Below are 15,663 nucleotides of genomic sequence, written 5' to 3' on the forward strand. Positions count from 1 at the left end.
CAGTCCGTACAGTCGATGATGACGCCATAACCAAGAAAAGATGCCGCGTGTGTTGCATTACAATTGAATGGAGTGATAGACCACCGCCCTCCCCTCCTTTCGGCAACCATTTGGTAGACACTCAACGCGTTAGCGGGAAGTCTATCCCCACCCATTCTATTGCCAATAGATCGTGGTGCCAATGGTAATGATGATGCTATAAATATGATAATTGCAACACGAATGCATCGTCGCGTCGTCTGTCCCTTACTTGCCTGCTGTTCCAGACGGGAATTTGATGACTGACTTCCAACAAGCATTAGATAGATTGTATAAAAGAACAATACGATTCTTCCTGTAAGGTGATTCGACCTGCGATTGTCGCCGTGTCAACAAACGTGGGAAAAGTTTCGGTAATTGGCGTTGAACTGTGGTTGAGGTGTGAGGGATTTATAGTGCACCGCGTTGCGGTTGTTTTGATAGGGAAGTGAATAGTGGCAAACATGAAAGCTTTTTTGGTGAGTTGAACAGAATTAAAAATAGTGAAAATCGAATATAGTTGCAAATAATAATTTTGAATAAACGTATCTTATTACGATATCTTATGCTGCCGAAGTGTTAACTGTGTTATAAAAAATAATTGTAACCCTAACAAGTAACGGTATCGACTACTGGTTTACGCAGAATGTAAATGAAGAACAATTTTTCGTGAAATGAGTGAAAATACACCTTGTTAGATAAACTGCATCTGTGAAATTGAATTTGATAGTTGATTTCGAAGATATTTCACCACTGGTGATTGACTGTAAATTCTTCCCCTCACGGCACGGAGATATTATTTTGTTTGGAAATCCAGTTATGTGTAGTTTTGGGTCTATCAATTTGAATAAATATGCTTTTGCTGTTTTCTTTGGGTATGTTTTTTGATATTTGTTAAGTAACGGAATCCAGTGATGGTTGGATTCGCTCTCATTGAATCAAAAGTCAACCAGCGTATCTGATGTTACTATTTGATGTTCGAAGCAGCATGCAGAAGTTTAAAAAAAGTTGTTGCCTGTTTCTTCTCTCTGTAGATAAGTGCGCAGTGTTTTTGGCCTCTAATTGGTTTAAATTTTTATTTTCCACTTGGATATTTTCTTTACTTGAACAGTGTTCGGAATTGAAATAATTTATTAATTTAATATTTGTGTAGTTTCTCTTATCATATACCGTTTTGACTCAAATCCTTAACTGACTCACATTCGAGTGATCGGTGACATGTGACATGTGACATGTAGATTTATCTGAAATATTTCGTTATTATTGCATAAATATGCGAATTTTCTTGGTAGGCGTAAAGATTAAGGGCATTGTAGTTGCTCAACAATGAGATATAGTTGAAATTCTGCCATTTTTGGCTTTTACGGTGGTGTTTTGAATTTGAATCAAAGTGTTCGGAATTTGAGACAAAGTTCGGCAGAATAAAACCATTCAGTATTGATAGGTACAATCAATAAAATTTGAATATCAGGCACTTATATGAAAGTTCAATTCTTTCGCTAGCTGATGGAAATTATTAACCTATTATAATATTTTAATTTATGTACCATAAAGACCTTTAGTGAAAAGTGTGCCTAAGTGTTTGGAATATGAATCAAACCGGTACATCTTTATGTGGATTTGACAGAAGGCATAATATTTTGGTTAGTGACCTCATGAGACGATATTCTGTTTTGATATACAATTTCGGATTTTGTTTTATTTCTCTCCGAAAATCAAACGATTTCTCCGCAAGAAATTTAAAACTTCGACCTACAGGGGTTAGACAAAATGGTTGAGATAGGTAAAAATAAGTCGAAATTCAATTGCGTAATAATTCGATTTTGATAAAACCAGGACCATCAGAAGTGGACACTCTTCTAGTATACTGTCCCTTTGCAAAACCTGAGATTGGTCCATGGCCACCGGAAATGTTCCGGGTTTTCCGAGGGTATGTTCAAGATGCATTTTTTCCACTGCTTGTCATTTTATGTGACGTTAACTTTTATCATGTTTTATGCTTTCTCCGAAAAATAGAACTAATATGCCGGCCATTGGTGGCTGTAGATCGAGAATCCATCTAAATTACACAGAGATACAGCCATTTCCGTAAAAACGGTACCGGGAACATGATGAAATGATAACAGATCGGAATAATGCAAATATAAGTATCTGACTTCATGGATTTGCGTGACGATGATTACAGAAACATTTCCAGAATGATAGTGTCCACTGCCACCCTTATAACAGGTTACATGGGCCTTCCAGGATGGGCCGGTTTTGGCACCATCTGGAACCATCATATATGGGTGTCAAAATTCATGTTTTCCCAAGACGATGAATATAGGATCTTTATTAGAGATATATTTTGAGGACTGTAAGACTCTTTGGCCAATTTGTAACAGGTTCCGGAAGTTCTGCGAAAGTGACAAATCACCGCAAACCAAGTTCGTATCGATAAAGCATATTCATATGATACGATAAAACCTTTGATCTCCTCCAAAACAAGCAAAGCATAATTTTAAAAATTGATTTTGCTTAATTTTTGACGTCTATTGCACCATTTGTCGCACTAGTGGTCCCTATTTGGCCAGTCCCATAAGAAAACAATTGTATTTGCCAAATAAGGAACCAAAATTAAGAATAGTGCCACAACTGGTGCATGCGATCCTATTATGGATTAATCAATTTTGATGATTATAACAAATCTTATTGTGGTTTCCACAGCTGTTCTAAGGAGCAGGAAGTAAAACCTTTCGCTTGATATATAAAGTCCACCCACATGCCTTTTACTTATTTAAAAAAAAAATAGTTGTTCTTATGTATGGCGACAATTGGTACACCCACCCTAGCGGCAGATTAAATTCAGCTGGATAAATCTCGATAGCGCGATAGACCGAATATGCTCCGAAGTCCGAACCACTTCAATGGTCAATACTTCAATGATTTCATTGAACATATGTTGAAAGCAGACGCATCTAGAATATGAGTTAGAACTGATTGAAATATTTACATCAATATCTCAAAATGTCCTTATTTGGCTACTAAACAAGCCTTCAATCGCTTAGGGAAATCATCGATTATGAATGCTAATCCCTTCATAGATGTGTGGCGTAGTACAGGCCCTGGTCACAAGATTGGACTAGACCAGTGATCCCCAACATGCTCACCATCAAGGGCCGCACAGCAATATTGAGCTGTTGAATCGGGCCGCAGTATATTTGCAACATTTGTAAAGCATAATACGAATTGATATTTTCTGTATCTTGTTTATATTTGGACAAGCTATATCATTCCTGCAAATTTTATTCAAATAACCCATTTGTCATAATACAGATTGATCACTTTAGCTGACTGTTAGTCGTTATCATTGTTTTTGTGGTAGCAGACTCCACACGAGAAAATCTTTTTGACAACAATATCTTTTCGGCTCAATTTGTTCGCTATAACTCTTCATGGCGACATACGACAGCATGTTTCAAGCGGGTTTTTGAAGCCAGATGAATTTGGCAGCAGTGTTGTAAATCTGCATTCCGGGTTATTTTGATTTTAATTCAATTGAAAACTGAAACCTTTTCTTCATTACTCGCAAAAAAGCGTTTACAAATTCGTGAACCAGCAAAAATACACTGTGATTTAAATCATGGCTTCGGGAACACTAGCCAAGTTTTCTGGAACGTGCTGGAAAAAGAGACTGGTGTTCCCAAATCCGTGAATTAAATCACAGTGTATTTTTGCTAATTCACGAGTTCGAGAACGCTTTTTTGCATGCAGCTAATCGGAGCATGGAAAATATCAGGATTTCGTGAAATTTTTGTCTTAGCGTAAAGTACGTTGACTTGTCAATTGAACGTTTTTTTCTGGGGCTAATAATCAAGCAATTATTTATTTAAATTTCGCCTAATCCTACCTTATTTTGAAGAATGCAAGCATTCTTATGATGGAACAGATTACGCCAAAAAAATTTTTTTTCCTGAGGTTCAACATCGCTATTTTTACGACTCGGACAATATTATTGAAGTATATTTACTGTTTTGCAAACATAACATCTATGAAGTGATGAATTTCATTCATGTCATGATCATGGTAGAATTGGTGCTTCCACATCATAATTATGTAAATTCAACAGGTTCCCCGAGTATAGTGAAAAAATGGGCAAAATGGAATTTTTTTCCTGTCATGTAATGCTTATCATGGTCTTGTTAGAGGGCCGCTGGAGATCACTGGACTAGACAAAGTAATCCATTGGATTTAGGCTAGGATAGATTAAAGGTTATTTGATTAAATGCCTCTGAAAAATTTTGTTTTTGCTTCATGTGATGGTGCCTAATCTTGCATATACGTCAATTCGTGTTGCAATGTCCTTGAGGGGCTTCTGGGGGATTGTTGACAAGAAAAATATTTTGAGCTTTTAGTGGAATGTCTTTACTTGTCATTAGACGAATTCGTACAAGTCCATTGAATTCCACCACTTGACAGATGCGTGTTTCGACCTCAACAGTGTCTCGTGACTCGACTTCATTATATCAATATATGTATCATATATGTGTCATATATGTAATATCATTATATTACAAACATAAATATAATATCTATATATAACATGTGTGACAAGATCTAACTTTTCGCTTAGAAAGTTGAACAAATGCAAAATACTACGTTTTCATGAGGTCTGAAACCCCTAGCAAGCTTGAAGTGATATTAATCTAGAATGCGACAATGCAATCAAATAAAGGATTGACAATTTTCCAAAAAAAAAACAACTGAAAGAGTATCATAATAGTTCTTTATCGTAAATACCAACTAACTGCTGCTTTTCGATGTTTCGCCATACAGTTTATATTTTCAATGAGTTTACTTAGCCCCTCCCAAACGTTTACCGATTTGGCTGATATTATGTCCATCATGTGTTCAGTGTTTTTAAGTGGCATCAGTGTTTTCAATACTAATTTGAGCTACCCTAATATAAGTAAAAAGGATAATCCACCTAACGGTGATGGTGCCTTTTTCGTGTATTATTAAACAAGAAAACACATAAGAATAATAAGAAAAGCACATAAGAGAGGTCAAAATTGCACATTAGGGAGATATATTCAGTTATTTCCATCAATTCATATTTATTTGCGTTCATGTGAATTTTATTTAATTTATTTTATTTTTCGATTTTTTTTCCAAGGGGAAAATCAATCCATCGCTGGAACGCAATGGCCGATGGAGTCAATTTTCAATAGCGAAAAATAAGAACAGGGTGTCCATTCAAAACCAATTTTTAGATTCCCGTTTTTTTCCCGGTTGGAGGAACTGATACTGAAATATCATAAAAGCGGATCTAAGCAAGAAATCAGCTAATTTTTATGTTTGTTTTGTTAGACCCATGCAATATGAATTAATCCCAGTTTTGTCACATACGGAATGTGAATTCTAATTCTAGAACAGAGAATCTCGAAAAGATGAGCCATCCTAGGGTTGAAAGTCTTAATAAAGACAATCAATCAATTAATTCAAGAAATTCTTACATAACTTTCGATAGAACAGAAAAAAGCAGAAACATAATTTCTTCTTGAAGTCACTTAGACTTAGATTTTTTTTTCTCAATTCCTCAAGACAGGATTAATCTCATTCTCAAATGATCTTCTAAAAATAACTCTAGAATCCCTTTTTTTTCCTGTTCGGGTGTGCCACTGCGACCAATATAAGATCTATTGTAGCGATACCCGTATCCTTAGTGTTTAAGTGCACATCGAATTACTCCAGTGCTATTGAGAAGCAATGCAGTATCGGTTTCGATACAGTTGTTGTTTTGTTTTCACAAGACCACCATGACAAGGTCCCGCTATTTAGACTCTTCATAGAGAGCAATCCCATTGAAGGCGCGCCCCTTATCAATAGGAAATCAAACCTTTCTTGAGAAAACAGAACAGTAATACTGTTTTTGGCCATGCATCGGAGCCCTTGTCACATCCTTGTCTTGCTTCTAGAATATCACCAGTGAAACTCTTAAAACCCGGGATTTAGCTCTGTCTACAAGACCATTTCCAGCAAGAGAATTTGTTCAGTAATAAGAACTTCCGTGTGTTCCTCTCACTACCATTGTTCACCAGTTCAAGAAGAGTTAGTACGTATTTAAACCCCTAACTCGATTTTTCCAGCAGTCAGTTCAGCCTAGGACCGGGTACCGAGGTTTGTTAACTAATTGCTTGAAAAGTTGTTTCCGCTGCATACAGTTTAGCCTCAAACAAGAGGAATTCGAGTCTTTCAACTGTCTGCAAGGTAACATTAATTATGTTTTATTTCTGAGACTGCTGTTGATAGCGAGGACTAAATACGATGAATCCTTAATTACCACAACTTATTGCCCTAGCTAGAAAAATGGATTAGGTTAGGGCTCTGTTTGGTAGATCTTACACCGCAACACACTACGTCAAAGTGATCTACCGTGTTACGGGAACTAGAATCCCTTGGAATTGCTTCAGAATTTTATTGATGATGTTCTTTAACTCTGTAAGGCCCAATTTTTTTTTTTTTTCGCTGAAACACTTTTTCAAATCGATCTTAGTGCGATAAAATTTTGAATTTTTAGAATGTTGTTTTTTAATACTATTTATTCATGCCGATTTTGCACCACATTTCAAGTTTGAAAGTTTTCACCCAACTTTTGAAGTTATGGAACTTATTCTTTATATTCTATAAAAAAAAATAGTAAAACACCGTGGATAAAAAAAATTCAAATTAATTCAAATTAATTAAAATTTTCTCAATTACCAAACACTCTTCCAGAACTCCTTTTTTTGAACAAAATTAATCTAAAATAGTTCGAAAGCTGTTCAAGTTCACCCACAGTCTTCTCATGAATCTTCCTCTTAGAATGATCGGTTTTCATGAAAAAAACATCTTAAATTATTTATCCATATTTTTAACTTTTGATGGTATTCAACAATTAGTTCCATCAGAAACTCTTGAGAAAACATTGCTCTTCGAGTTCCTCGAGAAATTTTCTCATCAATTTCTAGCAACTGGTTCAGGATAAAGATCTGTCAATTTATGATGTGATTTACTTGTGTATAAGTAGTGGATTGGGCGTTCAAAAATTGACGACAAACAGCTCAAAGGAAGTAAAATAGATGTTGAAGCAATTTATGATCCACCTTATCATAACATAGCATAGTTACGGTGTACTTCGTAGATTGGACACTAGTGATACTCATGTTTTTCTTTTGAAATTCTTATCCAGATTGCTATTAGAAATCAAGGTGGGCGTGGTCCTTGATTTCAATCTAGGATAAAAATCACAAAAGCATGAGGATTACTACTCCTGGCCACGCCCATTTTCACCGTAACTTGGGAGGGTAAGGAAGTGTTGATGTAGTACTTACTTAACGAGAGGCCCCCGACTCAGCGACACCCTCATAAGTACCACGGAGTTGGATATTGGGGAAGGTATTCGTTGGGTCAGGATTTGCCTGTAGTTGGCAATATGACCGTGGTAGATCTTACACCGTAACACACCACGCAAAGGTGCCTACCCAGCGTTACGGGGGGCAATTTTTGATCCACCTAATCAAATCATAAAACATCGACATTATTTACAAATAATACTTAGCTCTGAAAATTATCAAAACTTAAATTTCGGTTATCTTGAGAATTTTTGTTTTGTTTTTTAATAAATCCACAGACGCAATGAGATGTCCGTACAAAATACGTTTGACCTTACTATCACTATTATTTAGCTATCACTATTATTTTGAGCGTTATAAGTAAAAAAAGCGCAGCCTTATAATTCAGAAACTTTCAGAAATGCAATGCGGAAATATATTAAAAAGAATAGATTTCAAATAAAACTTTGTAACATAGTAATGAATCGTGATAAGTCAGTAACAACTTCAGAAACCATAAAATACTCACGATGCTTAAAAAAATCTAATAATTTTTATACCATAGCTTCCCAAAGTTGGGGGTCGCGACCACCTTCCATAAGATTTAGACAAGGAGTCACGACCTTTGGGAAATTATGTTTTATACATTTTGTGTCAGTATCATCGAAAAGTGAAAAAAAATTGAGTGGCTCACACTATTGCCAACTATATTATTTTCAAATTATAATTATTTAAAACATTACAAAAAAAATTGGTTCATAATTTGATAATAAATATTTATGATTTGATCGATAGTTGAATTTCCCGATTGGTTTCACGATTTCCAGTATTTTTCCCGATTTTTTCCCAGTCGGGTCCAATTCCCGGTTTTCCCGACTGAATGAACACCCTGTAAGAAAGGATGCCGCGTCTAATGCAAGCAAATCGGATAAGGCTAAGTAAAAAAAAGTGTGTCTCACATTTTTTTTTGTACACACACACAAATACATATATACATACACACATACAGACATCATCCCAATTCGTCGAGCTGTGTCGATTGATATTTAACACTATGGGTCTCCTAGCCTTCTATCAATAGTTCGGTTTTGGAGTGATCCTATAGTCTTTACGTATACTTAGGGTCTGTCCCCGATCAAGAATGCATAACAAAATTATAACAAGGGAAGTTATTTATTTCAGAAAAACATTGTAACAAAATGTGTTTTAAATTTTGCTGGTTAGTTGTTAAAATAACAAAAATTATATCAAAAATACCTCTAGCCGTAACATAATTAAAACAGAGGTTGATACCTTCATATCAACATTATAACAAACGTTGATATAATTTTTCTGTACAAAAATCTAGTTCCCAGGTAGTTGCCTACATCACAGATAGAAATCTGGTATGCTACCACGCCGGATGTCCATCCATAATGTAGGCAATTAAATTTGTTCCAGCTATGTATTAATATCGAGCGGATTCAAGCTATACTGAAGGTGATTACCTCCGATTTTTTTCAATGCCTTCAAAAAATGTAGGCAATTATTTTGTAAAATATGCATAACTAATGTTGTTATAATTTTGATATGAAATAAAACTGGCCGAAGACACATTTTTATCGAATTATCTAATTATAACACACGTTGTTTTAAATAACAACAATTGATAGAATTGAGTTATAATTTTGTTATGCATTCCTGATCGGGTCTCATTTGGAGAATTAAAATGAAATTAAACTTAAAGTTGACATTTCAATCATTATCGAATAACCCTGCTCGCAGATCATGATTACTTTTGACAGATATCGGATCATTTTTCATCGATGTCTTATTGGAATTGCTGGGTAGCACCCAACTGTTCTTATGACCGGGAGATTTAATAATTATCGAACTGTCACTTTTAAGTTTAATTCTCCAATTGAGACAGACCCTTAGTATACGCGAGAGGCAAAATTAGAGAGGTTAGACAATCTGTACCTATCAAAGATACATTCTTTAAAAAAAAAAAAATGTCTTCGTTTAATCTTACAAAACAATGGTGAGTAACCATGCGTCTCCATGAACAGTGAAAATTGACCCAGTATAAATTCCAGAATAAATTTGTTCTAAGCAGAAATGCTTAGAATGGAGTTCTCTACAACATTGTAGAATAGAACGTCCCCGTAACTTGAAAGATTAAAGAAAATACATTTCACAAATTTGTTCACAACATGGTCACCCTAATAACAACTTACACCAAAAATCGATCGATCTTGTAGAAAACTTCCAAATAAGAGGTCAGCAAAAAAAAATACAAATGCCTTTTGAGATGTTTTACGAAAGAATCCCTGGAGAAGTATTCAAATGGGCTTCTGAAGAAATTTTGTTAATTATTTCTGGAGTAGTTCTTGAAAGAATATTTGGACGATTTTCTGAATAAATTTTTGAATAGTACTTGGAGGAATTTTAAAATGTATGTAGGAAGAATTTTCGAATAAATTCTAGAAGAAATTTTCAAAGAACACCCCAAATAGCTTCTCGAATTTCTTAGCGATTTTATGAAGAATTGTTAAACAAATTTCCTGAATAATGATTATAGGATCCACGAAAAAATTAAAATTGAATTTTCAATAAACTACCTATTGGAATTTTTATATAATTTTTAGATTTATTCAGGAATCCATTCGGAAATTACTTCAAAAAGTCCTGCAAAAATTTCTTTTCTTCTAGGAATTTATTCTGAAATTCTTTTGAAAATCAGGACAGTAGTAAGATAAAACACTGTTTTGAATCTGGAATTAAGACTTAATGTCAACAAGAAAAACCAAAAAAAAATATCGGGATTGCAGTCGATCTATCGTCATACTTCTTCGGATATTATCAAGCATTCCTTAGGAATTTATTTCAGGAGTTGCTTCGGAATTTTCTTCAGTACTCATCAGGTGATATTTCATGAATTTATCCAAAAGTTCGCTCGGAAAGTCCTCCACACATTTTTTCATAAAAAGTTCTCACAGGAATTGATTCGGTTAGTCATCCAGAAGCTCTTTCAGACATACCTTCAAAAGATCTTCCAGGAATTCCATCGTACTTTCTTTTCTAAATAAGACCATTACAAATATTTAATTTAAATTATGTCCTAGTAGTCTCCGAAAGGTCAAGGGAGGGGGGGGGGGCAATAAAAAATAAATACATATTAAAATGAAAAAAAATCAAAAAACTCCTCGGATTTGTTAAAGAATGTTTTGAAAATTCTCAAAATCACCCGTTTTTTTTGTTGCCCCCTCAAAATATTATTTTTGGGCAGAAAAATCCGGTGGAGGGAGACATAATTGTTTTTTTTTTTAATATTTGTATCGGCCTAATACATCGGAGAACCCTCCAGTTATTTATTACTAAATTCCTCAAGGAATTTATTCACAAATCCCTAAAAATCCAAAGAAATTCCTTTAGGAATTCTTTCGAAAATTTCTTTAAAAAAAAATATCCAAAAATTCTTTTGGAAACTCCCCCGGAACTTTTTTTTCAAAAATGCCTTTGGCACATTTTTAGAGATTCAGAAATTCTTCCAGATGTTCTATTCCTTCGGCTCCCGTAATTCCGCCGAAACTTCTTTCAGGAATCTCCTAATGAAGGAACTTCTTCCGAAATTCTTGAAATTCTCTTTGTACATTCCTCCAATAACTCCTTCGGAGCTTCCTGCAGGGATTCTTTCGGCAAAGTATCAGGAAAATCCTTAGAAGATAGATCCAGAAATTCTTTTGGAAATACATCAAGACATTCCTTCAAAAATTTTCATAGGCAAACTTAAAAAAAATATTATGAGGACTTGCGTCTTAAGAACTTCTTCGAAATATCCTTAACGAATTATTTAAAGGATTTCTGCTAAAGCATTTTTCAAAGGTATATCAAAACAATTTCTGTAGATATTCCTAAAGGAATATCCGAAGGATTTTCCTTGGGTATTCCGAAAAAATTTCAAAGGAATTTTAAGGGAATTCTTGAAGGAATTTCCAAAGGAATATCTGAAAGAATTTCTGAAGAAAGTCCTAAAAGATTTTGTAAAGTATTTTCCGAAGAAATTTTCTTGGAATTCTGGCATTCTAGAAAAAATCTGGAGGTATTTCCTAAGGAATTATTTAAGATATTTGCGAAAAAAATGTCAGAAGTTAATTTCTATAAAATTCTTGAGAACATCCGAAGAATTCTGGTCAGTAGTAAAACCCGGTTTTGACTCTGGAATTGTTTGCTAGAAAACCCTTCAGAATGTCGCAATTACCCTCTACCCATTATCACACAGGAGTTAGATTTTTAAAAATCTTAGTGACTTTTCCAATTACAGACGATTAAGTGCAATAAAATTTCGTAATAGGTACTTGAAACAGCCTGTCATTTTTTCAATTGATTTACGCCTCAATTTTAGTTCTTACTACTGAGGCCAAATTATAAAAGAACCAATTAGGCCAAAAATGCTGGTGCCCCACCTTTACCAGAACTCTGGCCAGTGGTGTTAGACAAGCAGCATAAGGTGTTATATTTTCAAAACCTTCTAGTTTAAGGAATATTCAACCAATTACCCGCTATACTATCAATAACAAACAGATTTCCTAATAATGCATGAGAATATCTCAAGTATCAGAAGTATACACCTCCTTTCCCCCTAAAACCTGTGACATCAATTTTTGAATGACCCCTTATGTGGATTCTCCTATAGCTGATATGCACACATAAATGTTGTTTGTCAATTTCTTTTAATTTTTCCAATAAAAATGCGTATGCCGTTGTTTGTTTGGGAATTAGTATGGAAAATTGTGAAGTGATTTATCACATATCATATTTACACAAGCAATACGCGTGTCTTTCATTCAACGGAAAATTCATCTCAAATAATTGTTATAATGCGTATCAATTATATAATAAATAAATAATGCGTAGGGTAACGGTACCAATAGTGGAGCTATTAGTAGATCCACAAAAGAAAATATTTTTTAAAAATTGATAATTATGGGAAATTTACAGCTTTAATATCTTAGCCAATAGATAAACTAATAAATTTACTAACAAAAATGACATAGATGTCATTTAACATCAACAATTACCAAATATTGCTTGCACCACTATGGGTACACTGTTCCTTTAGTGGCGGTAAAAATTAATTTTGGTTCCCATAGTGGTGCTATCCATTGGTTTCTTATGAGACTCGCCACTATTGGTACAGTTGCACCACTATAGGTGCAAGGGAGTCAATTTTGTTAAGAAAAATCATTGTTTTTAATAGTTTTTCAAGCGAAATCTTGAGATAAGTTATATTTAACAGGATATTTAAAGCACGACGCATCCACTGAAATCATCGTTAAGTATATAAATATGATAAATCTAATTAAAACCCCACTACCTCCACTATTGGTGCTACCTCCACTAAGGGTACGTTTACCCTAATAAAAATATAATTAGAATCGATTTTGTTTGCCTGATTTTGTTTCTTCAATTCTTCATGCCAGGATCAGCAATATTGAGAACTACGACATGAATTACAATCGATTACAAATTATTGGAAGATTTTCATCGAGTGAAATCTCTTGAGTAGGTATCGGTTTTACTTTTAGCTATTATACGGGTTCTTGTTTCAAAGGCATGTAGGAGAAAGTACATATGTACTCCTACATAGCCCTGAATGAAACGTACAAAATTAAAACGGCATGGGTTCAATCTGTTTTTGTTCAAATGAGCTCAAACTTTCGGAGGATACTCAGATCGTAGGCTAGAATTATTTGAGTCTTGTGGAGAACTATTGAACCATTGACTACTGCACGTCAAGCTTCCTAGTACATATTACATGGAGCTTTCGAGCGTGCGATCTTGCCTTTACAGCGTTGTGCGTTCTCGGCGTGATGGTCAACCATTATTGGTATGACTTTTCTTTTAGCTAAACCTAGTGGTGAATAACCGTTTTGATCGATTACCTTCTGTGCCTAAATGTATACTCGAAAAAAAAACCAACAACAAAAAGCTTCAGCAGAGCTCCCAGTTTTGCAATCAACGTAATTTTAATCAATCATTTTTCGTTGTCTCTGTTCCAGCTGATATCTTTGTTGGCCGCAGCAGCAACAGCCTCGCCGCATCTGTTTAAGAAAAAGCTCATCATCTCCTCTGATAGCGATAGTGGATACAATGGTGGAGGTGGCGGTGGTGCTGGAAGCGGCGGATTCTCGATCGGTGGAGGTGGTTTCGGTTTAAGCTTCGGCGGAGGCTTGTTGGGTGGCCATGGAGGAGGTGGTGGCGGCGGCGGAGGCGGTGGTGGATATGGTGGAAACTCTGGATCTGCTGGTGCCCATGCTGGTTCAGGTGGCAGTGGTGGTGGTGGATTTGGCGGACATGGCGGTGGAGATTACTCTCCTTCGTATGGACAGAGCCCTGGTGGAGTATCGTCCGGGCATTCTAATGGTAATAGTTTTGCTAGTGCTAGTGCGAGCAGCTTTGCCAGTGCTAGCGCTGGAGGACAAAGCGGTGGATTCGCGGGTGGCGTACCTGGAGGTGCTGTAGCTTATGCCCCGGGGGGTGGTCACGGAGGATCTGGATCGGGCATTAATGGCGGTGGACATGGCAATGGCGGGTACACTGGCGGTTCGGTCGGATTTGCTCCAAGTGGAGGTCATGGAGGATCTGTTGGATTTAGTGGATCATCGGGTGGTCAGGAAGGCGCTTGGGCGCAAGGAGGCTCGAGTGGGGGACACCAAGGATTTGCTAGTGGCGGTGGATCAGGTGGAAGCTACGGCGGTGGAGGGTACGGTGGTGGAATTACAAAAGAGATTACAATTACAAAGCATGTTGATCGTCCTGTCCCTTCCAAGCCGATAGTGATTGAAAAACCCGTTCCCGTCGACAGGCCCTACCCAGTTTACATTGAGAAGCAAGTTCCTGTTACAGTAGTTAAAGAAGTTCCTGTGGATAGGCCAGTTCCAGTACCAGTTGGCGGCGGTGGTGGTGGCGGAGCAGTGTCTGGTGGTGGCAGTTATGCAACGGCATTTGCAGGAGCAAGTAGTTATGCTGCTGGAGGCAGCTTCGGTAGTGGTGGTGCTGGTAGTGGTGGACAAGGAGGTGGTTTCGGTGGTGGCGGACATGGAAGTGGCTTTGATGGTGGATATGGAGGAGGCGGTTATGGTGGAAGTGGACATGGTGCTGGCGGATATGGCGGAAGTGGGGGAGGACATGGTATAAGAAAAACTATCACCATTGAGAAGAGTTTCGGTAAGCCGAAACACCACCATCACGGATGGTGATGTAAGAGAATTTATATTTCAATGCAATTTTTATTAGTGTAAACTAAAATTCTTGTTGAACAGTTGATAGATAATTAATATTTTTATATTATTGTGATATGAATAAAATAAGAATCTTATACAGAAAAGTAGTTTGCGTAACATTTTTTTCATTGTCACATTTCCCGATGAACTACTTGTATTGCGATTTCAACTGTAAGGTTGTTTACAATATCCTATACTTGATTCGTGCTAAGTACAAAACAGTGAGCACCGACTGTTATATGTGGGATGGGCGAAAACCATTGGCGTAACTACAGGGGGGCTATAGCCCCACCTAGAACCAAACTAGCCCCCACTAGAATTTTCGTTTGTTTACTTAAGTATTGCATAATTAAGCTCTTTGATCATGTTCGTAACTGCTGATAACTAATTCTTTTCATCATCTTTCGAAAGATTACAGCAGGTTGAATCTATTTTACTAAGTTTTCGATTTCGGAAAATTCAGGAATACTTTTTGCGAAAGCCACGGTATGTAACGTTTGCTTTTAAAATTATGAAAAACTGTATTGAAAAACATGATTTCGGCTCAATAACGATATACAGTAAATTAGCCTGAAAAATTAACGATAGATTAAAAATATTTTTTAAAAATCGTTAATATTCTACGGAATCAACATATGTACGCCCGAATCTTGAATTGATAGCATGGAATAATAGCTTGCGATAGGAATGCTAAACGCAAAGGATATTTTGCTTCCCTGATCCTCGGCTCCAGATAGCTGTGCTTAAGGGGATACGGGAAGCACAAACAATCATCAAATCGTCATCATTTTCATCATTGAATGCTTAATTGTTTTTATACAACAAATATGATTTTGAAAAAGTATCAGCGGCGCGTGCTTACTCTCCATATACATGCTGATAAATTTACAGTTACATCAAACAACTAAAAACCGAAATACGCCGCTCCAAAGTTACGAGGTGATAATGCTAGAAAGAGACAAAAGATAGGAAAAATAACACGGTGTGTAGTGCTTCGCCGAGTCACCTTAAGGAAGTTGAAGTGGAGT

The 15,663-nt window shown here is 36.1% G+C and overlaps 1 protein-coding gene across 1 annotated transcript; it reads left to right on the top strand.

Moving 5' to 3' along the window:
* The first annotated feature begins 260 nt into the window (after positions 1 to 260).
* Positions 261 to 14,739, top strand: LOC134216305 (uncharacterized). The gene is made up of 2 exons (XM_062695223.1): positions 261 to 497; positions 13,412 to 14,739. Exons 1-2 carry the CDS (start codon positions 483 to 485, stop codon positions 14,609 to 14,611), a joined length of 1,215 nt encoding a protein of 404 aa, XP_062551207.1. The 5' UTR covers positions 261 to 482; the 3' UTR covers positions 14,612 to 14,739.
* The last annotated feature ends 924 nt before the right edge of the window (positions 14,740 to 15,663 follow it).

The sequence above is a fragment of the Armigeres subalbatus genome, chromosome 2, assembly GCF_024139115.2.
Source record: "Armigeres subalbatus isolate Guangzhou_Male chromosome 2, GZ_Asu_2, whole genome shotgun sequence".
Taxonomy (NCBI): domain Eukaryota; kingdom Metazoa; phylum Arthropoda; class Insecta; order Diptera; family Culicidae; genus Armigeres; species Armigeres subalbatus.